At 45.5% G+C, this 27,513-nt stretch overlaps 1 protein-coding gene and 1 long non-coding RNA gene across 3 annotated transcripts in view; one reads left to right on the plus strand and one right to left on the minus strand.

Annotated features, from left to right (window-relative positions):
• LRMDA (leucine rich melanocyte differentiation associated) overlaps nucleotides 1-27,513 on the minus strand; it is a 559,529-nt gene that overhangs the window by 10,824 nt on the left and 521,192 nt on the right. The window contains exon 7 of one of the 2 annotated variants that reach the window (XM_072129323.1): nucleotides 12,649-12,661. The exons of the other annotated variant lie outside the window; for it this stretch is intronic. Within the exon in view, the coding sequence (XP_071985424.1) occupies nucleotides 12,649-12,661 (13 nt within the window). The remainder of the gene's footprint in view (nucleotides 1-12,648; nucleotides 12,662-27,513) is intronic. 2 annotated transcript variants of the gene reach the window in all.
• LOC140105388 (uncharacterized) lies at nucleotides 872-27,409 on the plus strand. Its single transcript, XR_011850567.1, has 3 exons — nucleotides 872-971; nucleotides 20,269-20,333; nucleotides 27,032-27,409. It is a non-coding gene; the product is annotated as an uncharacterized lncRNA (long non-coding RNA).

Below are 27,513 nucleotides of genomic sequence, written 5' to 3' on the forward strand. Positions count from 1 at the left end.
ATCTATTATTTAATCATTTATAATCTTGTAATATGATACTGAAATATGACCAACATAAAATTTACAATCAGAATCCATCATGATAATCCAGGGACATTACCCATAGATCCGGGCACTGTGACTGCGGTAATCTTCTTATATCTGTTATCCATGGCCTCCTTCCTTCTAAAATCAACTATTGACTAATTTCCGCAGGCTGTTACAATGAGCAGAACATGTTTCCCCTCCCCCTGCTCTCTCTCCTCCCTCTGCCTGTGTAATGGCAGCAGGAAGTGCAGGAGGAGAGGAGACCAACTCTGCTCATTTTAAGAGCCTGTGAAGCTATAGCACTGACCGGCCCTGGAAATACCTTGCTGCGCCCTTCAGGTTCATTAGCATAATTGTAGAAGTTGACTTTAGAAATGGACCCAAATTAAATAAGGGTTCATTCGCATTTTTCCAGTGGATATATTTCCTACTGTACCTATTGTCTTACTATATAGGACCCTACATAGGACCCTGATTGTTATTCCTTTTATTTTTCCCTTCCCTTCTGGTTTTTGGTCTTCATCTCCCTTGGCATGTAAAGTATCACCTAACTCTCATTTGTGTTGTTTATTATGTAAATCCTTTCCGTTATAGGATACTCAAGGCTGGGATCACGCCTGGTTTTTTTTTTGCTTTACATTGTGGACACGTTGTGCGGATTGGCATTGTGCCCTTGTAACGTATGGCACAGACATATCACAAGGTATGCTGATATAGTGGGACCTGAATGCGAGGGAGGAGCAGCACAATGACAGCAGCGGTGATTGGCTGCTGCAGTTGTAAGGGGCGTTTCCATTGTGATGTCACTTCCTTATATGCACAGTGACATCACCAGTGTCGTCTCTCTGCTCAGCAGAGGCCGGTTGGATGTTATATCCGTTCCCTTTAGGCTCCTGTCGCCTCCATATCATGTCACTCAGCAGGAGGGAGCAGGCTGGAAAGAGGTAGCTTACTTCCATCATAGTGAAATTGTTCTCAGCCCTGATGACAGTGACCTTGTGGGCTTTCTCTTCCCAAGGCTCATTTGGCGCAGTGTATGTTTGCCCATTATCCGTTAATCTTCTTCTCACTGGCGGTTTAGCAGTACGTATTTTGTAATCATTCTGCCCTTGCTGTAATGGAAAGACGCCCTCCGTGTACTGACTTCCTGGTGAACTCGTAATAGATTTATGACCCCAGAGGAATCTGCAATCTCAGACAGAAAAACCTCCTTAAAGGGGTTCTCCGGACCCTGGGGTCATTTTTAGAGACCCCCAGAGTTTAATACCTAGTGTGTATGGTTACACACACAGGGGCACATTTACTTACCTGGTCCCTGCGCGATCCCCGATCCGGAATGCCCCCCGGTATGCCCCTCTGCCGCGATTCATGAAGATCGTGCACCCGATTTCCTTCATGTGTCACTTCCCCATCAGGTCCACCGGAGTTCACCATCTTCCTCCCCGCGTATGTAAGTGCTTGGCTTGTGACACAAATGGAATTGTTAAATCCTGCGGGTATTCCAAATCCGCCGGATCGTACGACAGCCCGTCCTGATATGTGTCGCGTGAAAGCTGGCACGATTGCAAAACAATACGATGCCGTGCGACACAATCCCCGGGTTGATCCCCGAAAAGTCGGGAAACCCGATAAAACTGCGGCTGTGCGACCCTTAGTAAATAAGCCCCACGGTGTTTTCACTTTTAAACTGCGAAAAAGGACAAATTATATTGCTAAATAGAACCTTTATAAAATCCTGTCTTTTTCCTCCCAAGATGGCGTCGGCGCGCCTCCTCGGAACTTCAAGTCTCATTTAGCAAACAACAGTTCGTTACTCGGGATTTGGGTAAACGGAGGAAACCTGGACTGGTAAAACAATTTTTATTACATCTTCAGAACAGCAAATTTCCCATAAATAGAGCCAAGTGCATTATTGCTTGTTCTTAGATTTTAAACCATATGAGAAATGATGTTAACGCCCGGAGAACCCCTTTAAGGACATTATTGACCAAGCAGCTCGCATTGTTCTGGTGTGTCTTACTTTGCACTTGGGACTGATCTCTGCTTCTTTATAGTCCTCAGCCTCAGACAAATCTAGACGTACTCATATTCCATCAATGTTTACCTAAGCCAAAGGTCACCGATACTTATCTGTGCCGCAACAGCAACGAACAGATATAATTCTACTACTTGGGTGCAGTCCTTACGTCCGCACAGGACATGGGCTGGAAATCCACTCCACATGCTGGGGCTCATTTACTAAGGGTCCGTCGGATGCATTTTCGTCGGGTTTCCAGACGAGTTCTGTTTTGCGCCGAATTGCCATGGAATTTTGGAGCACACAATCGGATTTTGGTGGCATGCACGCTTCAGAAATCGGAGGCAGTGGCCGTCGGACAACCCAACAAATTCGGACAACAAGCAGGATTTAACATTTAGAATTGTGTCGCAAGACACGCACTTACAAGCACCAGGATGAAGAAGGTGAACTCCGGCGGACCTCGTGGCAGAAGCGACAGATGCAGGAACTCGGCCGCACGAGCTTAGTGAGCTTAGTGAATTGCGGCAGAGCCGAATCCTCGGCATTACGACAGGACCGTCTAAGTAAATCTGCCCCGCTGTGTCCATACATTACGGTGTGAACTGAAGGATACATTACTATGGGATGGTTCTCTGCCTCTGCTGCTTGTTATACACTTGGTCCAAAGGTCCTTCCAATTTGGTCCTTAGTCGGCTTTTAGGCAATGTAACCAAACTGTAGACACAGCTCACAGCTCAGTCCTAAAATATAACAGGGTTTAAAATATATTTATTAATTCACCAAAAGCCAGAAATGTCCATGTATGACAAACCCGCTACATATATCCACCGACGGTACATGTGGTCTCCTTTCTTCTCAGAGATGTCTCCACAAATGTAAAAGGCACCCGATAACATCTCATCCGCTGACCCCATCTGCCGTGCGGCTGCTTCCAAGATGTAATGTGACCTTAAATCGAGTCTACTTACTATTCATGTATTCCTGACTCAGGGACTATTAACCTGATTGCACTTAGCGTGAATAGGGAAGAGCAATATTAGGTGCCGAGTGACATGAGGGCTGTCGGGATTGCTTTTAGTTATCAGGTTACTAGTAGTGATTTATGTTTTAACTCTTCCAAAGCCGAGACCTGAAGACAATCTCTGCTACGTATAACAGAACTGATTTCACAACTTTATCTTCTAGTTTTTACATCTCATATTTTTTTCATTCAAAAAATTAATTTAAGAGATTTATCATATAGAATATTCCCATAAAATAACAAAAGTAAAAAAGTAACAATACAAAAAGGTAAAATGAAGAAGCATTATCTGGAAGGTAGGAACCATCTACGTGGTCTTTTGGTAGCCACCTGAAAAAAGTACAGGCGGTCCCCTACTTAAGAACACTCGACTTACAGGCGACTCCTAGTTACAAACGGACCTCTGGATATTGGTAATTTATTGTACTTTAGTCCTAGGCTACAATAATCAGCTGTAACAGTTATCACAGGCGTCTGTAATGAAGATTTATGTTACTCCTGGTTCTTATGACAACCCAACAGTTTTAAAATCCAATTTTCACAGAGACTAAAAAAGTTCTGGCTGGAGCTACAATTATAAAATATACAGTTCTGACTTACATACAAATTCAACTTAAGAACAAACCTACAGACCCTATCTTGTATGTAACCCGGGGACGGCCTGTATAGGAACTGCATTGGCTTCTAATTCTTCCATGTAATGCCTTTGGCAGATTTATTGAAAAATCTAAAACATATTTCAATGGAACCATTAGACCACTAAACTAGCTTTTACCTTCTACTTTCTCTTACTTTGTGTTAACAATTGTTCATTTACTTACAAAAATGCCTTGTGTTCAATACATATTTGTAAATGTGTTCCTTATCTGAAGCTTAAAGGGGTTTTCCCATCTGGGCATTTACATTTAATTTAATTCATTTGCCATATATAAACATTTCTTCAATCGGATGTTATTAAAAAAAATGTTCCTGTGTGAAGATAATTTCTCATAAATGTCGCCATATTGTCCCTAAGAAACAAGATGGCTTCCTTGGATACGACCACCTCACATTTAGGCAGCGGTGACCAGAATCGCACTATTGAGCCCTATTTACCGTTCATTACCACAGGACGGCTGTGGGACCTGCAGTAACTTCCGGAAATTTCATATACCAAAACCTCTTGTTTCTTTTTGCAATCCCTCCAGCAGAGGTGGTCGTATCCAAGGACACAAAGGGACCATATATCTTCACACAGATTTTTTTTCATATATATATATACACACACTCACCGGCTACTTTATTAGGTACACCTGTCCCACTGCTCGTTAACACTTAATTTCTAATCAGCCAATCACATGGCGGCAACTCAGTGCATTTAGGCATGTAGACATGGTCAAGACAATCTCCTGCAGTTCAAACCGAGCATCAGTATGGGGAAGAAAGGTGATTTGTGGCCTTTGAACGTGGCATGGTTGTTGGTGCCAGAAGGGCTGGTCTGAGTATTTCAGAAACTGCTGATCTACTGGGATTTTCACGCACAACCATCTCTAGGGTTTACAGAGAATGGTCCGAAAAAGAAAAACATCCAGTGAGCGGCAGTTCTGTGGGCGGAAATGCCTTGTTGATGCCAGAGGTCAGAGGAGAATGGGCAGACTGGTTCGAGCTGATAGAAAGGCAACAGTGACTCAAATCCACCCATTACAACCAAGGTAGGCAGAAGAGCATCTCTGAACGCACAGGACGTCCAACTCTGAGGCAGATGGGCTACAGCAGCAGAAGACCACACCGGGTGCCACTCCTTTCAGCTAAGAACAGGAAACTGAGGCTACAATTTGCACAAGCTCATCGAAATTGGACAGTAGAAGATTGGAAAAACGTTGCCTGGTCTGAGGAGTCTCGATTTCTGCTGCGACATTCGGATGGTAGGGTCAGAATTTGGCGCCAACAACATGAAAGCATGGATCCATCCTGCCTTGTATCAGCGGCTCAGGCTGGTGCTGGTGGTGTCATGGATCCATCCTGCCTTGTATCAGCGGGTCAGGCTGGTGGTGGTGGTGTCATGGTGTCTTTGGGCCCCTTGGTACAACGCCACAGCCTACCTGAGTATTGTTGCTGCCCATGTCCATCCCTTTATGAGCACAATGTACCCTGTAACATCTGATGGCTACTTTCAGCAGGATAATGCGCCATGTCATAAAGCTGGAATCATCTCAGACTGGTTTCTTGAACATGACAATGAGGTCACTGGACACAAATGGCTCCACAGTCACCAGATCTCAATCCAATAGAGCATCTTTGGGATGTGGTGGAACGGGAGATTCGCATCATGGATGTGCAGCCGACAAATCTGCGGCAACTGTGTGATGCCATCATGTCAATATGGAGCAAAATCTCTGAGGAGCTTCCAGCACCTTGTTGTATCTATGCCACGAAGAATTGAGGCAGTTCTGAAGGCAAAAGGGGGTCCAACCCGTTACTAGCATGGTCGACCTAATAAAGTGGCCGGTGAGTGTATATAATTAATGGCAGATTAATGATACTGAATGCGAATGCCCAGATGAGAAAACCCCTTTAAATCTATATTATGTATTAAATGGCTCACATTCATAGTCCTACAGTACAGAGAACATGTGTGCTTTTTCTAAAATTTTTATTCTTATCTTTACAACACCTTATTTGCATATGTCACTTCTCAGCTAATTTGCATATAATTGAACTGTCGTTTTTTTTGCCATAAAAGCAGGAAAGATAAAATACATACCCTACAGGAGGGTGCTGGGGGGTTCAGATGGGTAAAGATGCTGGTGATTGGCTACCTCTAAACGTCCCCAGATTTATCTAGAATTATAAGTCTGACTAAGTAGAAACATATTTATGAATTACAAGTTAAAAACATTATAATTATTGCTCTACTTACATTTAAAAATGGATGAAAAATTTGGGATTTGCATAATTTTTGGTTAAACTAAAACCACACGCCATATATATATCCCACCTAGGCCGGCAATGGGCGCACCGAGCGGTACGGTCCTATCGTTCCCTGTGTTACAGTCCCGTGTGCCATGTATCTCTATGGGGAGGGGGTCAACCCTCCTCCTCTCCATGGCACTGGACGTATGTCCACCCGGCTACGGCGCGGCACGGTACCCCTCCATACACGGGGAAAAGATAGGACATGTCCAATCGGACAACACGGACAATGCACTTACATGCACCAGGCAGAAGAAGGTGAACTCCGGGGACCTGAGCGGGGAAGTGACACATGCAGGATATCGGGTGCAGGATCTTAGTGACTCCCAGCACAGCACATTATACACGGACAATGCACTTACATGCACCAGGAAGAAGAAGGTGAACTCCGGGGACCTGAGCGGGGAAGCGACACATGCAGGATATCGGGCACAGGATCTTAGTGACTCCCCGCACAGCGCATTATACACGGACAATGCACTTACATGCACCAGGAAGAAGAAGGTGAACTCCGGGGACCTGAGCGGGGAAGCGACACATGCAGGATATCGGGCGCAGGATCTTAGTGACTCCCCGCACAGCGCATTATACACGGACAATGCACTTACATGCACCAGGAAGAAGGTGAACTCCGGGGACCTGAGCGGGGAAGCGACACATGCAGGATACCGGGCGCACGATCTTAGTGACTCCCTGCACAGCGCATTATACACAGACAATGCACTTACATGCACCAGGAAGAAGAAGGTGAACTCCGGGGACCTGAGCGGAGAAGCAACACATGCAGGACATCGAGAGCACGATCTTAGTGAATCATGCCGGAGTCCATGATCGACGGGGAACGGACAGCGAGGATTGCGATAGGACCGGGTAAGTAAATGTGCCCAATGTGTCATTCAGCATCAGAAGCTGTGACACAACTTTTTTTCTATCATTGAAATTTTTTACTTGAAGACAATTTCAGTAAGATTTTTCCAATTTTTCTTCAGTGACTGTTATAAAATGTGAAAAATAAGCTTTTGTTTCTCAAAATGAAACCAAATTCTATGAATGCCATGTTCTGAATATGATTGGCGGCTAAGTATCTCATCCCTATACCCTAATAGAGGCTGAAGGCAAGAAGTTTCATTGTGAAAAATAATTTTCTTTGGTTTGGAGATGGATATAAATGTGCCGAGAACAATCTAAAGTGAGGAAGAATGAAGACTATACAAAGTAATTACATACACAGTTACATTGTTGGCTAATACAATTACAGTCAAAGATTACAAGAAAATGAGTTACATACAAGCGAATCCGACAGAAGAAAGAAGTCAAAGAATAATTAAGAATTGAAGATCTGACATCGGAAATCTGAATATAAATGTCCAGCAACAAAAGGGACTGAGATGAAGCCGTTTCCTTTTTTCAAAAGTGTTAGCATTGTGTAAAGAAAGCGAAACAATACAAGACGGGGACATCTGGGATTCTGTCAAAAACAGAGCAAAATTGGCTCCATAAACCTTTACAAAGATTTCAAATCATACAACTTACCTCTAACTAATGTCACTCGTTGGTTACGTCATTGAAATCCCTAACAGGTGACTTGAAAACTTGACAATCATATTTCTGAAACAATGGCACCTGTACAGGTGTTGGCTACATAAGATAGCAAGCGAAAAGTCAATTCTTAAAGCCAGAAAGAAGGAAAACAAGGGACTTTGACAAAAGCCACAGTGAAATGACGAGATGGTTGCGCTGGTTACGAAAAATGATGAAACGTTATCAAGGTCGTGGAGCTCAAGGTTCATGAGGAGTAAAAATATGTTCTCCGGCCCCTTCTGGGATTTTTCCTCAGGGCAGCTCGGGCTCTGGTCCCCAGACTCTTGAAGACTATGAGGACCTTCTACAAGAAATGCTGTCCCTCCAGAGGATGGAGGAGCTCGGGGCTGACTCACACTCTTCTATGGTTTAATGTCAGTCAATACTGAACCATTTCATTTATGGGACATGCAGTATAGATGTGTCTGAGGTTCTGCCACTGACGGAACCTTTTTTATATTCTTTATTGCTTTTCTCTTTAAATACCCCACGACTTGCACTCTGTGCCATTTTCTGCACCATATGGTCGTGCTTTGACTATTTTAGTGTGCACAGATCAGACTGTTACCTCTCATCCACTATCCACCATTTATGCTTTATTGATGTCTTCCTCAACACATGAAAGATCTTGGCTCCAAAGCCCATGTTAGTACACAGTGGGGGTCATTTACTAAGGGCCCGTTTCGCGTTTTCCCGACGTGTTTCCCCTGAATTGCCCCGGGATTTTGGCACACGCGATCGGATTGTGGCGCATCAGCGCTGGCATGCACACAACGGAAATTGGGGGGCATGGCCGAACGAAAACCCGACGGATTCTGAAAAACCGCCGCATTTAAAACAAAAAAAGTGTTGCGGGGCTTGCACTTACCTTCACTAGGAATAGGCCGGTGAACTTGAGTGCACAGCAGCACCACCTGGTGGACGTCGGAGGAACTGCCTTAATGAATCCCGGCCGGACACGAATCCGCCGCAGAGAACGCGCCGCTGGATCGCGAATGGACCGGGTAAGTAAATCTGCCCCATTATATTTCACCACTACAGATGATCTATCTGACATTAACAGAGAAAAGACGTTCTCGTATCATCTCCTAGTAGCCGTCCTCAGGAAGAGTGATAGTGATCTTGTTTGGAGTGTGAATATACATTAGTAGGGAGAGGAGTATGGGAACGCTTTGCTACAATGACTAAAAGGAAATGAAGAGTCAGAGAGAACTTCAAGACAGGAAAGAGACAAAATGGGTGAAAAAAAGACAATAAGATGATAAAAGAAGAACCACAGCCTGGCATGAGAGAGAACTGAAATACATTTGCCCAGAGGGTGATAAGGAGGAATGTGAAAGTTTAGTCCCCGGCCAACAGCTTGATCCAGAAATGTTCATTGTAAACTAAGAGGCAGCTGATGTGTGATCTGCCGCAGCCTGTCAGGAACATAGCTCAATGGACATTATGCAGCCAGAAAGTGAAGAACAAGATAACAAAATGGACATGTGGGCCTGATGAGCCCCGGAGTTCCAAATGAAAATGAAAATCCTAAAAAGTGATTTATAAGTAGGAACCCCCCACCCAATATGTCTTTGTGTTGTAGATTTTGAGGTCTGTTCCTCTATGATGTGTTATGTCATTTGATGTCCGGAGCAATTCCCTCAGGGATCAGTAGTTTTATTGTTTTGCATTGGCCATTATATTATGTATTATATCAACACTCTGTATGTGAGCAGTATGCGGTCAAAACAATGGCTACTAAGCCTGGGACGGCTCCACCTGGGATCACCACGACTGTAGTTACTGTAGCTACTCCAGCTACTAAGTCCTGCTGCTAGGTTCTAATCCGGACATTTCCTGGTATCTACCGTGACCTGCTTCTGGATGTTGCTCCTGATAACCCTGGTTACAGCAGTTCCTAAAACCTTTTCCTGTTTTCTCCTTGTTCAGAGTTTGGGGACTGTCAGTAGTCACTGCTTCTGACATATTCTGGTTGCGTCCAAAGCTTTTCCCGGCTGATACTCCTTGGGTTTTCGCAGCTTCTTGTGTCTCTGCTCTTCGATCATGGCATTTGCTAGTTCCATCAGAGGTCTATTTCTTGGTTCCATCTGAATGGCCAGTCCAGCTCTGTCACTCCTGTGTTTGCCAAGTACAAATTTGACCCTGTTTTTATCAAATAATCTCTGCTTCACAGCTACAATAAGGACTGAAGTCTGTAATTCAAAGGCCATGAACCCAACTCTGTTATATTATAGACTCTGCTTTGCGGTATCAAAAAGACTTTGTTACTGCACCTAGTTTGCTTTCTATGTCTCTTGTCACTGCTGAATCTGTCTGACCATCAGTTACAGCGATCCACATTCACCATCAGACTCCGGTGGGCCACATGCCTGGTGGATTATTATATAAGTGGTCTGGGTGGCTTCCTGGGACCTGAACTTCCCAGGAGCCCATGAGTGCACAAACTATCTATATTGGTTACTTTGGGGACCTGCTACTAATTTGCTACTGCCAGGGTACTGTTACTGCATTGGCTACTGTGACTAAACTGCCTCCATTCGGGCAACACTGGGGGCATAATAGCAATATCTAGTTGTCTGAAACAAACTGACTTGGCGGGCCAGAGAAAAAAATGGAAAAGAACTACTTCGGTCAAACACATCAGCCGGATCCTGAAATGCTTCTATAGTCTATGACAGTGGTGGCCAAACTATGGCACGGGTGCCAGAGGTGGCACTCAAAGCCATTTCTGTGGGCACTCAGACCAAATTCATCTGCAGTCCCAAGAAACTTGGGCTGTTTTAAAGCGACATTTCATTGGCTTTTTGGAACTGCGGCAAAAGTGAGAAGGTGTAGAGAAGTGCAATGTCTTTGGAGGTCCTCCTGCTGGACCCACCATTCTTCTCTACAGTGAGATCCTTGAAAGAAGCTACAACGAGAGTCTGCAGTTGCCCTCCTTCTTTCAACTGTATTGGTAGCCTCAGTGGGTCAATACGATTGAAAGATGAGGAAGAACAGGTAGCAAAAAGTTGCTGCTTAAAATGTTGTGTTGGCACTTAATGGTAAATGAGTGGATTCTGGTTGTAGTTTGGGCACTCAGTCTCTAGAAGGTTCGCAATCACTGGTCTATGAGCTCACAGACACTCCTCATAGACTATATTCTCTTTGCTGTGACAAGCTTTGTTATTACTCCTGACACCTATTATTAGACCTGACACCTTTGTATTAAATCTTAGATACAGAGCTACAGCCGCAGTACACAGCCAAACATGGAGCTACAGACACAGTACACAGCCATACATGGAGATGCAGCCACAGTACACAGCCATACATGGAGCTACAGCCACAGTACACAGTCATACATGGAGCTATAGCCACAGTACACAGTCATAAATGGAGCTACAGCCGCAGTACACAGCCATACATGGAGTTACAGCTGCAGTACACAGCCATACATGGTGCTACAGCCATAGTAGACAGCCATACATGGAGCTACAGACGCATTACACAGCCAAAAATGGAGCTACAGCCACAGTACACAGCCATACATGGAGCTACAGCTGCAGTACACAGCCATACATGGAGCTACAGCCGCAGTACACATTCATACATGGAGCTACAACGGCAGTACACAGCCATACTTGGAGCTACAGCCGCAGTACACAGCCATACATGGAGCTACAGCCACAGTACACAGCCATACATGGAGCTACAGCCGCAGTACACAGCCATACATGGAGTTACACCCACAGTACACAGAAATACATGGGGCTACAGCTACAGTACACAGCCATACATGGGGCTACAGACACAGTACACATCCAAACATGGCGCTACAGCAGCAATACACAGCCATACATGGAGCTACAGCCACAGTACACAGCCATACATGGAGCTACAGCCACAGTACACAGCCATGAATGGAGCTGCAGCCACAGTACACAGCCATACATGGAGATACAGCCACAGTACACAGTCATACATGAAGCTACAGCCACAGAACACAGCCATACATGGAGATACAGCCACAGTACACAGCCATACATGGAGCTACAGGAGCAGTACACAGCCATACATGAAGCTACAGCCACAGAACACAGCCATACATGGAGATACAGCCACAGTACACAGCCATACATGGAGCTACAGCCGCAGTACACAGCCATACATGGAGCTACAGCCACAGTACACAGTCATACATGGATCTACAGCCACAGAACACAGCCATACATGGAGATACAGCCACAGTACACAGCCATACATGGAGCTACAGCCACAGTACACAGCCATACATGGATCTACAGCCACAGTACACAGCCATACATGGATCTACAGCCACAGTACTCAGCCATACATGGAGCTACAGCCACAGTACACAGTCATACATGGAGCTACAGCCACAGTACTCAGCCATACATGGAGCTACAGCCACAGTACTCAGCCATACATGGAGCTACAGCCACAGTACTCAGCCATACATGGAGCTACAGCCGCAGTACACAGCCATACATGGGGCTACAGCCGCAGTACACAGCCATACATGGAGCTACAGCCACAGTACTCAGCCATACATGGAGCTACAGCCACAGTACTCAGCCATACATGGAGCTACAGCCACAGTACTCAGCCATACATGGAGCTACAGCCACAGTACTCAGCCATACATGGATCTACAGCCACAGTACTCAGCCATACATGGGGCTACAGCCACAGTACAAAGCCATACATGGAGCTACAGCCACAGTACTCAGCCATACATGGAGCTACAGCCACAGTACTCAGCCATACATGGAGCTACAGCCACAGTACTCAGCCATACATGGAGCTACAGCCACAGTACTCAGCCATACATGGAGCTACAGCCACAGTACTCAGCCATACATGGAGCTACAGCCACAGTACTCAGCCATACATGGGGCTACAGCCACAGTACAAAGCCATACATGGAGCTACAGCCACAGTACAAAGCCATGCACAACAAGTCATGCACAACAAGCCACGCCACAACAAGCCACGCCACAACAAGCCATGCACAACAAGCCACGCCACAACAAGTCCAACTCACTTTGCGGGGGGTTCTGGAGGCACATGTGGAAAAAAACAAGCCAAGTCATTGGTCAGCAATAAACCAGTAAGATCAGCTACAAATTTATATAAACATATACTGTACACAAAGTGTCGAAATGAAAGTGTGAAATAAATCTTAACCAGACGTGGTGCATAGTGTATGTGGGAGCCTTCCAGACTGACATTGCTCTGCACAGCCCACTCTGACATCTCTCCATAGCTCCGTACATATTAGGGAACCATTAGGCGGACACATTAGAAGTTATCTGCAGGCTAATGTTTCCATTATGTGCTCGCTGGCTGTGGGACAAGCACGGCTTTGTTCTTTGGATGTCATACTTTGTATAATAAGAGGGAGGAGGCCTCTTAGCTTTTTGGATGACTTTGACATGACTGGCTGTAATCTGGACATGTGCTGTCAGATGATGCTGTGTGTCTGGATACTGTACTGGAAGCCACATGTTGTGCTCGGCTGTAATTGACATCAGTAATGGCTCTGGTGCCAGCCAAACGGAGGCATCAGACGGAGAATTTACAGTTTGTGCCCATCACACAATGTTCTTGTACGTATTGTAGTCTTAAAGTGAACACAAAATAGTCCGGGGATGTTCAGCAAATGATATATCTGTGGTACAGCAGCTTTTTAATTTGATTTTTAAGATTTTTTTTTATTATATTTATATTTAATTATATTTATATATATTATATATAATATATTAATACATTATATTATATTTGATATATATACAGTATATTTAATCTTAATATAATTGAAACATATATTTATATATTTAATATCACAGTTTTGATACAGTTTAATCCGTTATGGGAGAACCTGCTTGCTTTGGCCCCCAGAAACTTGCCAGAAGTTTAGTGAAAGTAGAATTATGTAACTATTCCTGATTTTTATGGGGCCTCATCAGCAGGATAAGTAAGGACGGGCCAGCTAAATATCAACATGTCTGATCCTTATGTTCTCAAGGGACCAGATTACAGGCAGATAGGTTCTTTATGTTTGTACTTAAGTTAAATTTGTATGTAAGTAGGAACTGTCATTTTATAATTGTAGCTCCAGGCAAAATTTGCCCAAGTAACAACTAGATTTCCAACATTTTTTGCTGTAATAGGACCAAGGATTATCAATAAAGCTTCATTACAGACACCTTACAGCTGATCATTGCAGTCTGGGACTATAGTAACATCCAGAGAGGTCACCAGAGGTCACAGGGGGCAGAGGGGTCCGTCTGTAACTAGGAGTCGTCTGTAAGTCGGGTGTCCTTAAGTTGGAGACTGTCTGTACTTTCCTTTCCCTGTAAAGAACAATTGCCGAGTGAAGTATTGGAGGGTCGATAGAGAGAAATGTCATACGTGCAACAGCTCCCTAATATGTACATTTGGTAGTTTGGCTTCTTTTGATATATATACAAATAGCCAATGGTATAAATGGGTACATTTGCCCAAAATGATGCTACTAATAATAATAATTCCTGTATATATATAGTGAACACAGATTACGTAGCGCTGCACAGAACTTGTCAAATCGGTCCCTGTCCCCAATGGGGCTCACAATCTAATCAGGACCTGGAGGAAATCCATGCAAACACGGAGAGAACATACAAACTTTTTTCAGATGTTGACCCTGGGACCCAGGTCCCCAGCACTGCAAGGCTGTAATGCTAAACACTGAGCCACCGTGCTGCCCATAAACCAACTCATGGAATTGCTTGGAGCTGCAGACATCACAATGGGCCCTACACATTAACCAATGTAACATGCAACCAACTCTCTTACAATTGCTGTTCAATAAAACTAGTTGGGCAAACAGAAAACAAGCAGGATGCTGAGCTACAAAATTATTGTCTGCTTTAAATAATAATAAACATGGAAACAACCTAAACAACAGCAATTATAAAACAAGTGAATAAACATACAACAAGCAAATCATTCATAGATTTGGATCTTCATGTTTCTGCATCATATATCTCTTTATAGGTATTTTGAATAATCACTTGTCCAAAAGATAAGCAAAATTGAAGGGGTTCTGTTTCCAGGACTACAATGCTGAGATTACTGCTTTTCCAGGTCCCAGGTGAAACCTTAGATGAGATACCATGAGGGTGAGTAATGTGACAATTGGCTACATCCTGGAACATCAATAAACGGAATATTGTATCTATTCTGTGCTACGTTGTTATGATGGATTTTCATTTCAGGATCTGGCCACAAGGGGGTGACATTAATCTACTTGAAGACATTAGTCTAAGTTCCCGCACCAAGAAAAGTTCTGTTTGTACTTTATTCTAGCACTCCAGGAAAAAGTTTATAGGAAAACAGGCAGAGAGATGGAGACGTAATAAGCCACAGAGGTTAAAGTTAACCCGAGTATCATGTGAAATGAATCATGAACAACAGGAAAAAGAAAGCCACTAATGATTATTGGACTGCAGCTCAATAATACAATCACATCCTATATAAACAGCTTCATAAATCCAAGACACATAAGTTTAGAGTTTGGCCAGTTCTAGATCCCACAAGGACAGAAAGAAAGAAGACTGCGATGAGAAGCGTTTGTCAGGAGGAGACAATATTTAGGCAGATCGGATGTCTGGATACAATCAGCCGCCATGGTGGAGAACCACGTCACATAAATAGCGCTTGTAAATAAGCAGAAAAGTCTCGGCTGATTACAAGAACAGAAAGGCAGAGCCCTGGCAGATGGAAGCCTAATGCTCAGAGTCAGGGAATTAGTACAGCAAGGCAAACTGTTCTAGTGATGGTGATATTATTACACAAACGCAATGTGATTTATTGGCCGGGACTATGGAGGAGGCTCCACAATCTCAGCTCAGGAGACACAGATGTTTCAGGCTCAAGTGTAAAATCTGTGTTTTGATTCGCCACATTTAGTGGAACTAACTTCTAATAATAATAAGATCAAGAAGAGATTTCCTATGAGTTACTAAAGACTTAATGGGCTGAAAATTCTCCCTGCAGTTTTCATCCGTTCTTGGTAGTTTGGATGCGCTAATGCGGAGGTTAAACTCAATATGTTGGTGGGAATTTGAATTTAATAGAGCCATTTCACGGCGCTACGTTTTGGGAAGCGGCACTATAGAAGGATTGGTAAGTTTTTTTTAGAGAAAAGAAGACTTATAGGGGGAGATTTATCATACGCAGGCGCTTCCCAATGACCTGACAGATACATCAAGAGGCCCAAGTGCATGGTGGACGGCACGGGTGGACGGCACGGGTGCCGGGCAAAACTATGCCACATCTGACCTGGCACAGTTTTGTGTAAAGAAGTTTGCAAGTTTTTCAAACTTACGCAGAATCGGGGATGGAACGACCGGCTGCCGCGCCCCTCTGCCCCACCTCGCTGCTGAAATCGAAAATTCTTGCCCTGCGCAAGTACTCGGTGATGGCAGTTACACATCATTAATATGGTAACAGAGCAAGAAAACCTGTTACATCATCACTGGGGGCAGAGCATAAGAGGGAGGAGAAGTAACTGAGAACTAAAGGATCATGGGATTTGTAGTTTCCAGTGGTGGCCATCTTGGTGATAACTCCGCCTACTTTAGAGAGGCCATAAAATTTTGTGAATCATAAAATCAAACTATTTAAGCTCCGTTTTGTAACTAATGACATTGAGTTTTGTTACATTCATTTATTTATAGCATCATGGGTTTTTGTATCAGACGTTAATTTTCCCGGAATACCTCTTTAAATACCTATGCAAGCAGTTTACACTAAGAAGAATGTGCAAAGTCCAACAGAAAACTGGCCCTTAGTAAATGTGTCCCATCATGTGTGGAAGAATAGTACGTATAATCTCTGGATGATGGAAACATGGTGGGAGTGAAGGAGGTCTCTAACTCGGATCAACTGACTGCGAGGAAGGCAGTAAATTCCACCAGAAATGTCTAGATCCAGGGACTTGGCCATGTCCACAAGTATCCCCTCCCTAAATGTGGTTCCCTTCACAAACAAAAAATAAATAAATGTCCTTCCAGGTCAGCCCTGGAGTCAGCACCTCCGCTTTTAATTTATTCAACCCCCTCCCCCGTCCTAATACAAGTTCCATCCGGAATTATAATAAAAGAAGTTCTGAGAAACGCTGTTTAGCAGGAACATCTTAGTAGGACAAGTCTTCCATCAGTAAAACTGATGATAGATATCCTTTAATGTGGACTCATTGCCAGCAGCAATAAGCGTCTTTTGATTATCCTGGTTACCTTATACCTGGGACTGTTATGGAGAAGTACTTGATTATTGTCTTGGGCAATAATTCAGCAAAGCCGATCAAGATTGAGCAATATTGGCCGATTAGGAAAAAATTCCTTCCTGAGCCCAATATGGCAGCCAGTATAACTCCCTTGATCAACATCAAATTAACAAAATGTTATGTTCCCATAACATGTGATAGTCCAGATACATGTGAAACATGTACAAATTATTATATTACAGTCTCCTGTGGCAGAGAGTCACATAGTCTCACTGCTCTTACAGCAAAGAATACATGTCTGTTTTGATAGTAGAACCACCTCTGCTTTAGGCTTAGAAAATGCCCCCTTGTCTTGGCCACAGGCCTTACTGTAAAGAGGTCCTTAAAAAGATCTTGATCCCTCTTTTAATGAAGTCATGTGATTAAAGCCTGTATCAGAAGACAATCTTCTTCATATTATGAACCCTGCTCACCCACTGAACTGGAACTCATATAAAAAAAAATTTCAGTGCTAGGAAAAATGTCTTCTATGACCAGCAACAGCTTTTTGCGATTTAGGAAAAGTTACCTGTAAGGCTACAGAAATGTAATTTAAAGCTTTTCTAGGGACAGCTCAGAGAAATCTTAACACATAGTACCCAATATGTAGATATAAAAAAAACAGCTGAAGGTAGTTTCCCACTTGACTTGGCATAAAGATGTTCCATTGCCTTGGCATAGAGACCTTCCCTTGCCTCGCATAAAGACCTTCCCTTGCCTTGGCATAGAGACCTTCCCTTGTATTGGCATAGAGACCTTCCCTTGCCCCGGCATAGAGATGTTCCCTTGCCTCAGCATACAGACTTTCCCTTGCCTCGCATAAAGACCTTCCCTTGCCTTGGCATAGAGACCTTCCCTTGCCTGGGCATAGAGACCTTCCCTTGCCTGGGCATAGAGACCTTCCCTTGCCTCGGCATAGAGACCTTCCCTTGCCTTGGCACAGAGACCTTCACTTGCCTCGGCACAGAGACCTTCCCTTGCCTCGGCATAGAGACGTTCCCCTTGCCTCAGCATAGAGACGTTCCCTTGCCTTGGCATAGAGACGTTCCCTTGCCTTGGCATAGAGACCTTCCCTTGCCTCGGCATAGAGACCTTCCCTTGCCTTGGCATAGAGACCTTCCCTTGCCTTGGCATAGAGACCTTCCCTTGCCTTGGCATAGAGACCTTCCCTTGCCTTGGCATAGAGACCTTCCCTTGCCTTGGCATAGAGACCTTCGTTTGGCACAGAAACGTTCCCTTGTCTCGGCATAGAGACCTTCCCTTGCCTCGGCATAGGGCCCTTCCCTTGCCTCAGCATAGAGACGTTCCCTTGCCTCAGCATAGAGACGTTCCCTTGTATTAGCATAGAGACCTTCCCTTGTCCCGGCATAGAGACCTTCCCTTGCCTCAGCATACAGACTTTCCCTTGCCTGGGCATAGAGACTTTCCCTTGCCCCGGCATAGAGATGTTCCCTTGCCTCAGCATACAGACTTTCCCTTGCCTGGGCATAGAGACGTTTCCTTGCCTTGGCATAGACTTTCCCTTGCCTTGGCATATAGACCTTCCCTTGCTTCAGCACAGAGACATTTCCTTGCCTTGGCATAGATGTTCCCTTGCCTTGGCATAGAGACCTTCCCTTGCCTTGGCACAGAGACCTTCCCTTGCCTCGGCATAGAGACCTTCCCTTGCCTTGGCATAGAGACCTTCCCTTGCCTTGGCACAGAGACCTTCCCTTGCCTCGGCATAGAGACCTTCCCTTGCCTTGGCATAGAGATGTTCCCTTGCCTCGGCATAGAGATGTTCCCCTTGCCTTGGCACAGAGAAGTTCCCTTGCCTCGGCATAGAGACGTTCCCTTGCTTTGGCATAGAAACCTTCCCTTGCCTTGGCATAGAGACCTTCCCTTGGCACAGAGACGTTCCCTTGCCTCGGCATAGAGACGTTCCCTTGCTTTGGCATAGAAACCTTCCCTTGCCTTGGCATAGAGACCTTCCCTTGGCACAGAGACGTTCCCTTGCCTCGGCATAGAGACCTTCCCTTGCCTCGGCATAGAGACCTTCCCTTGCCTCAGCATAGAGACGTTCCCTTGTATTGGCATAGAGACCTTCCCTTGTCCCGGCATAGAGACCTTCCCTTGCCTCAGCATACAGACTTTCCCTTGCCTGGGCATAGAGACTTTCCCTTGCCCCGGCATAGAGATGTTCCCTTGCCTCAACATACAGACTTTCCCTTGCCTGGGCATAGAGACGTTCCCTTGCCTCGGCATAGAGACGTTCCCTTGCCTCGGCATAGAGACGTTCCCCTGCCTGGGCATAGAGAACTTCCCTTGCCTCAGCATAGAGATGTTCCCTTGCCTGGGCATAGAGACCTTCCCTTGCCTCGGCATAGAGACCTTTCCTTGCCTTGGCATTGAGACGTTCTCTTGCCTCGGCATAAAGTCCTTCCCTTGCCTCAACATAGAGACGTCCCCTTGCTTCGGCATAAAGTCCTTCCCTTGCCTTGGCATAGAGACGTTCCATTGCCTCGGCATAGAGACCTTCCCTTGCCTCGGCACAGAGACCTTCCCTTGCCTCGGCATAGATAGACTTGCTCACTGCAATAATCCCGGTTATGCTCCTTCCCTCTTCAACTGTCTGTAGAATTGTACTAAGAGACTATCAAGTAACTTGTTAGTGTCGCTATATTTCAACCTTCTTGTGTTGTTACTGAGCAGTCAATTTATGGCCATAGTGTTAAAATAGCTCCAGGCTGTAACAAACACACTTTTTAAAAAGGTAGTAAAACGTGTGCAATATCATCGAGAAGCTTTTTAAACCCCTGCCGGGATATTCAGTTCCAAGTCATGAAATATGTCTTCATTGTTTCTTTATCTGAAGCAAACTGTCTTCCTGTTCCCCTCTTTTATAAAAACAGGATAAAATAAAGCCTGAAACAAATTCAACAACAGAGAAAGGTTAAAGAAACAGAAAGAGAAGCTGTTAGAGGCCTCCTGCCCCTGTCAGTCCTATGAATGGTGTCAGGAACAAGAAGAAACTTTATTGATCACATTGTCTCATTTTACTGATGGGCTTTCTAATTTGATAACTGAGGCCTATATGTCAGTCTATTTATGCAATACCACTACATCCAGGAACAACAAGCTTACAAATGTCATGCAAAGATTACTATATAAACATAAAAATGCAGAAACAGTTCAGCCTCACAATTTATTTCACAATAATCTATGGTGTTTTGTGATATAAATTGTTTTCATTTAGTACTGTGTCTGTATAGAAAGGGTTAATGCACATTGAAAAACATTCCTAGCCTTTGTTTACGGCCATAGAAGAAATTATTTTACAGACTTGTTTCCTATAGAAAACAGACAGCCTGACAGGTTCTGCCTGGAAAGTGTTCACCCCTTTTGGAACTTGCTGCCATAGAATAGTATGGGGACTCAATGTAAGTCTATGGAAGAATGCTTTGTCATTATTTGTGCTGAAATGTATCCACTCCTCCAAGTAAGGTATGTAAAGAGAACCGCCCCAGTCCATAGTGTCTTCAAGTTAGGGAATAGAGCTTAGAAGATACTCTACCCCAGACCATGGGCTCATAGAGAGAGAGGGACAGCCCATGACCATGGGCTCATAGAGAGCGAGGGACAGCCCATGACCATGGGCTCATAGAGAGAGAGGGACAGCCCATGACCATGGGCTCATAGAGAGAGAGGGACAGCCCATGACCATGGGCTCATAGAGAGAGAGGGACAGCCCATGACCATGGGCTCATAGAGAGAGAGGGACAGCACATGACCATGGGCTCATAGAGAGAGAGGGACAGCCCATGACCATGGGCTCATAGAGAGAGAGGGACAGCCCATGACCATGGGCTCATAGAGAGAGAGAGGGACAGCCCATGACCATGGGCTCATAGAGAGCGAGGGACAGCCCATGACCATGGGCTCATAGAGAGCGAGGGACAGCCCATGACCATGGGCTCATAGAGAGAGAGGGACAGCCCATGACCATGGGCTCATAGAGAAAGAGGGACAGCCCATGACCATGGGCTCATAGAGAGAGAGAGGGACAGCCCATGACCATGGGCTCATAGAGAGAGAGGGACAGCCCATGACCATGGGCTCATAGAGAGCGAGGGACAGCCCATGACCATGGGCTCATAGAGAGAGAGGGACAGCCTATGACCATGGGCTCATAGAGAGCGAGGGACAGCCCATGACCATGGGCTCATAGAGAGAGAGGGACAGCCCATGACCATGGGCTCATAGAGAGAGAGGGACAGCCCATGACCATGGGCTCATAGAGAGAGAGGGACAGCCCATGACCATGGGCTCATAGAGAGAGAGGGACAGCACATGACCATGGGCTCATAGAGAGAGAGGGACAGCCCATGACCATGGGCTCATAGAGAGAGAGGGACAGCCCATGACCATGGGCTCATAGAGAGAGAGAGGGACAGCCCATGACCATGGGCTCATAGAGAGCGAGGGACAGCCCATGACCATGGGCTCATAGAGAGAGAGGGACAGCCCATGACCATGGGCTCATAGAGAGAGAGGGACAGCCCATGACCATGGGCTCATAGAGAAAGAGGGACAGCCCATGACCATGGGCTCATAGAGAGAGAGAGGGACAGCCCATGACCATGGGCTCATAGAGAGAGAGGGACAGCCCATGACCATGGGCTCATAGAGAGCGAGGGACAGCCCATGACCATGGGCTCATAGAGAGAGAGGGACAGCCCATGACCATGGGCTCATAGAGAGCGAGGGACAGCTAGCTCAGGTCCTGAGAAACGATGTTTAGCAGGAACATCTTAGTAGTACAAGTCTTCAATCAGTAAAACTGATGGTAGATATCCTTTAATGTGTCCCCTAACCCAGGTACTGCACTTGGACTTCAACATTCCTGAAACTTTTTCACTGACATAAGCATCAGTCAAGATACATGAGTATAGAGGTATTGGGGTCCATAGCTGTTATCTGACATCAATTCAATGGGGCTCATTTACTAATGGTCCGTGGAGTGCATTTTTGTCAGGTTTCACAACGATTTCCGAGTTGCACCGCATTTAACAGGGGATTTTGGCGCACTTGATTGGATTTTGGCGCATCGACAGAAACCGCTGGGCAGGCCGTTGGACAACCGGACGGATTCGGACTACGCGCAGGATTTAACATTTCAAATTGTGTCGCAAGACACGCACTTACAAGCACCGGGAAGAAGAAGGTGAACTCCAGCGGACCTCTGCGGGGAAGCGACGGATGCAGGAACTCGGGCACACAAGCTACGTGAATCGTGCCGGACTTCATCTTCGTCGGACTTCCCGCATCGGGGATCGCGGCAGGACCAGGTAAGTAAATTTGCCCCAATGTGTGTGACTTGACTACCCTTAGACTTTGCTTTCACAGACCTAGATAACCCAATAAAGACAATCTAGAAAGAGGAATATACAGCTTCCAGGACAGAATATGATGTCACATGGTTACAGTGTCTACCATATACTGCAGCCAATAGCTGCAGACATCGCAATCAGACTACAATCAGTAGAGATTTCGTTGCTGTAGTTGGGACAAGGTTAGATGCATTACATGATTGGGGTGTTAGTCTTTAGGTTTTGTCTTTATGTCTGAAAAAACTTGAAAGTGAGTGAATAAGTATAAATAATGTGACAATAGTCTCTCAGAAGCCCGGAGCGTAATATAAAGATATCACTGAAAGTCACCTATATAAACAGATGGAGCACGCGGAGAGAGAGGGGGCCATAGTGATCATGGGAGACTTTCACTTCCCAGCATTGGGCCGCCTTCTTTTTAATATTGAAAAATATATTAAAAATATTTGGAGTTGTCTATAGATGATTTACACAGTAGAGCAGGGGTGTCACCGGGGCTCACAGAAGCCTCGTGGTTGTCTTAAAGGGGCTGAATGTAATTGAATTACTGTATAATTGTATTTATACAGAACCAATAGCCCCATGAGGGCAACCACAAGACTGAACTCCCGGCTCCTTCTCCAGTTGCTAAATGCGATGCAAACGCAACCTTATTTCAATAGGTGATTGCAGGAAGAGTCTGTGCGTTTTGAAAAGCAACCACAACGCAGTAGCCACGTGTGAATGTGGCCTCAGACATTGGCATGGCCAGTAGGTGTCCCCACAGTAACCTATGGTTGGAGTAGCCCCTCAGCAGCCAGAAGGTCCCACTAAGTAGTCACAGTGCCCCATCCCCTGCCCAGAAGCAGCCACAGTGCCCCATCACCCCCCATCACCCCACGTCCCCCCCAGCAGCAGCCATAGTGCCTCATCACCCCACAGCACCCCACGTCCCCCCAGCAGCAGCCACAGTGCCCCATCACCCCCCAGCACCCCACGTCCCCCCAGCAGCAGCCACAGTGCCCCACACCCCCCAGCACCCCACGTCCCCCCCAGCAGCAGCCATAGTGCCCCATCACCCCACAGCACCCCACATCCCCCCAGCAGCAGCCACAGTGCCCCATCACCCCCCAGCACCCCACGTCCCCCCAGCAGCAGCCACAGTGCCCCACACCCCCCAGCACCCCACGTCCCCCCAGCAGCAGCCGCAGTGTCCCAAACCTCACCCCAGCAGCAACCATCATGTCCCACCCCCCACCCAAGCAGCAGCCACAGTGCCCCAGCACCCCACGTCCCCCCCAGCACCCCACGTCCCCCCAGCAGCAGCCACAGTGTCCCAAACCTCACCCCAGCAGCAACCATCATGTCCCACCCCCCACCCAAGCAGCAGCCACAGTGCCCCAATGATTGCAGCATAGGGGCAGAGAGCCACAGCTGGGCCGAATAACATGAGGCTGCAGGCCGGATTTTCCCTCTCCCCTCCCGCAGCTCAGAGATAATTAACAGTATTAGTCCCTATTTTGAATGAATTGTCCGAAACAGAAATTATTTGGATTTGGTACCTGAAAAATGTTATTAATTCAATTAATAATTCTTAAAATTAAAAATGATTGTGTTCTTTAAATAATAATAATTCCTTTATTTATATAGCGCACACAGATTCCGCAGCGCTGCACAGAGCTCACCAAATCGGTCCCTGTCCCTAATGGGGTGCACAATCTAATCAACCTACCAGTATATTTTGGAGTATGGTAGGAAACCGGACTACCCGGAGAAAACCCACACAAACACGGAGAGAACATGCAAACTCTTTGCAGATGTTGACCTGGATGGGACTTGGACCCAAGACCCCAGCGCTGCAAGGCTGTAGTGCTAACCACTGAGTCACTGTGCTGCCCTAGAAATTTATTATCAGATCAAAATGTATATACAGTGCCAAGAGTAGCACTAACTGGAAACTTTTACTAATGAGGTTGGATAGGAGCATACGCAGAGTGACATAAATAGGTTACAATAATAGTATAAAAAGCTATTGGTTTTCCTTTTAGTGGATGGAACACTGGGATATTTTCTGAATGGGAGCATCGGTTTTAACCATCACGGGGAGGAGGAGCGGAGGAAAGCCTTTATTTCACTGCATCCTTCAGGAAAAAACAAATTTATCAGGCGCTGCTTGAAGTGTCTTTAATGATTGCATTCTGCATACAATCAGCTTCCCCTTCTCAAGGACCATCAATATGTCATGAATAGACTTATCTGAAGGCTGCGGCTTTTAACATCAAGGTTATCTATGCTGCACAAGGCTCCCGCTTCCCTCCGCTTCCCTTGTAGCTGATGCTGTCTAATGTTTTCATCAACTTCGCAATCAATCAGGGTAATAATGTTCAGCAAAAAAAATCAATTAACAACGCAATTAAACTTTGGTTATTATCTTGAAGGGCGGAAATAATACCCCATGGGGTGACAGGCGTCTGTGACTGCGGGCAACCACAATGTGGGATGAGAAGACGGCATTGGCAGGGTTTACACGTTTAGCTACTGGGATCGGTAAATGATGAGATGCCCCATAATAACCGCACGTGGCCTGCAAATATTACTACCTATACAGTGGTGTAACTAGGAGAGACAGGGCCCCCTAGCAGGCTGCAGCATGGGGCCCCCCTGCCCACTTATTAGTACATATTAGTATATTCACACATATAAATACACTCATGTGCTTATACACATACATACAGTACCATGTGCAACATACTCACATACAGTGTATACAGACACCATATACACATCACACATACTGCATATATACATCCCAGTACATGTTATATACATATTATGCTGGACATGTGCAGTACAATATACATATAATGGTGCACATCCTCCATTCTTTATTGTGTCAGGTCGGATGACGGGGCCCCCTGACACTGCTGACCCCATAGCGGCTGCTATGGCTGCTACCCCTGTAGTTACAACCCTGTACCTATATATATATATATATATTTCTAGTGTATTTCACTGTACACAGACAGACATAGGCTTCCATTATACTATATAGTAACATTTTCCTGCAGGATACTTTTGTATCGTACACTATTCTATACAGTATTACAATACAAGACATATGGGACCTCTCAGACATCCTTGGGGGGGGGGGGGGCAGTTAGAGGCTATTAATAGGGTTACATTAGTTTCCATACTCGCCTGATACATTGTAGAAGAAAATGTGGTGCACGATTACTCACATAATGCATTTATTACTTAGCGAGCTTGTGTTTAGTGTCTGGACATGTGTCCTCTGAGTGTAGATGATATTCCGCTTTCAATGTATTTATACGACTGCTGCTCAGATAAGACTCTAATGTAAGTAATCATATATTACTGTTATATAATCCATAGACCACAATGGGGAGCTGTGATCTGGCCACAAATTACGAGGCCATAAACCGCCTAGGGCCAGCGGCAGCACTGGGCGTACGCAGGCAAGTGCCGGGGCCCAGTACTGCTGTACATAAAGAATCCATTGCGGGTGAGGGGGGCTGTATCTAATTAATCCATAGGGGGTGAGGGGGATTTATATAAAACAACCATTAGGGGGCTGTTTGGAATTATAAACTAGGGAATATTTTAGGGAATAAGAGACTGTTGGAGTTTCTGAATTTTTAATGCCACCACATGACTTCACTGCAAAAGGGCCACTTAGGCTCCGTCACCCGGGGGCCCCCTGAAACCTGGAGCCGGCCTCCATTATGGTTGTGTGTATGAGGCCTTAAGATGGGGCACCCTTCTTAATCTGCATACACCCTTGCTGTTCTGATATGGGTGGCCTATTCTTACGGTGTGATCACCCGTACCACCTGGTGCTGGTTACCGATCTCATGCGTTTCCATAGAAGCGGGATGTGGCACGCCCCATTGCACTTTGATTTAATTTCGAAAAATGGAGTCCAAGTGGTACATGTGACCAGGCACTCAGATTAAAGGGGTTGTACAAGAGTTGTGAAAAAAAACAAAAGTTGGGCGGGAGGGGGCTGCTTAAAAAAATAAAGATATCTTCCAACGCCCTCCGGTATCCCGCGCTGCTGTCGCTCCGGTCCGGGCGCCATGTAAACAAACATGGCCGCCGTAGCAGTGCTGGATTCAGCTTCCGGACGCGTCTATCCGTCCCTATTCACAGCACTGTGTATGGGGGCCGGAAGGTTGTCGGGTCCGGCCGGAGTCCAGCGCTGCTCCGGTGGCCATGTTTGTTTACATGGCCCCCGGACCGGAGCGACAGCAGCGCGGGACACTGGAGGGCACCGGAAGGTAAGTAGATCTTTATTATTTTAAGCAGCCTCTAAGGCCACCTTTAGTTTTTTTTTCATTACTTTTGGACAACCCCTTTAAGATATAGTCCTAGCATGCTTCTTAATACATGTTTGTGTTGGACTTTACTGTGAGATTATACATTACATGAAGTTTATATTCTAGACCGAGTTTATGTCAGTAGGAAAAAGAAATGGTAAATCAGGCGTTTTACCTTTTTTTACAGCATTTATCGAGTGGCTCTGTAATGAGATTGTTGTGTTGTTAAATCACATTGACCTCCATGAAAATCCTCCGGCAGCTCTGAGTGACAGCCGCCATCAGATTGATTAACACGCGAGTTAACGAGCTGCTCCTCTACAAACAGATACAAGTAACGCCTTGACTGCAACATTAAAAATAGGTGCAACAGTTTTTTGGGAGTTCAAATTAGGGGAGCAAACCACTTTCACAGATGTCTTTCATCCACAGATTGCCGCGGGGAAAGAGGAAACTTTTCTTGTCATATTCTCATTACCGCGAATCAAGAACAACATTCGCTTGATCGTTGATTAACTGTCAGCAAGGAAGGATTGGGCTGTGAGGGAACTGATTGACGGAGCTGCCAGTCTGCCGTCACTTACCATCAGATAGAAATACAATGATACCTTCAACAGTAATTTATCAAAGCAGCAGCACAGAGATTGACAGTCATACGAGGCCGGCACGGTCTGCAGATTATTGCTCTGCGCCCAATATGTCGCCCCCAGAATGCACCTGGGACACTCCGGGACTGTGATTATCAACTTACTCAAAAATAAAAGCAAAAAAGAAGATGCTCTCTCTATGTAAATTTACTAATGTGCCTATAAAGTGGATTTCTATCCTTCCAAATAATTTTAATATGTGTGGATCTCGTTATAGCATACATCTTCACTGCAGTTTATGAGAACTTTTTAATCTTAAAAGTATAA

This window comes from Engystomops pustulosus, chromosome 11 (genome assembly GCF_040894005.1).
Source record: "Engystomops pustulosus chromosome 11, aEngPut4.maternal, whole genome shotgun sequence".
Classification (NCBI taxonomy): Eukaryota; Metazoa; Chordata; class Amphibia; order Anura; family Leptodactylidae; genus Engystomops; species Engystomops pustulosus.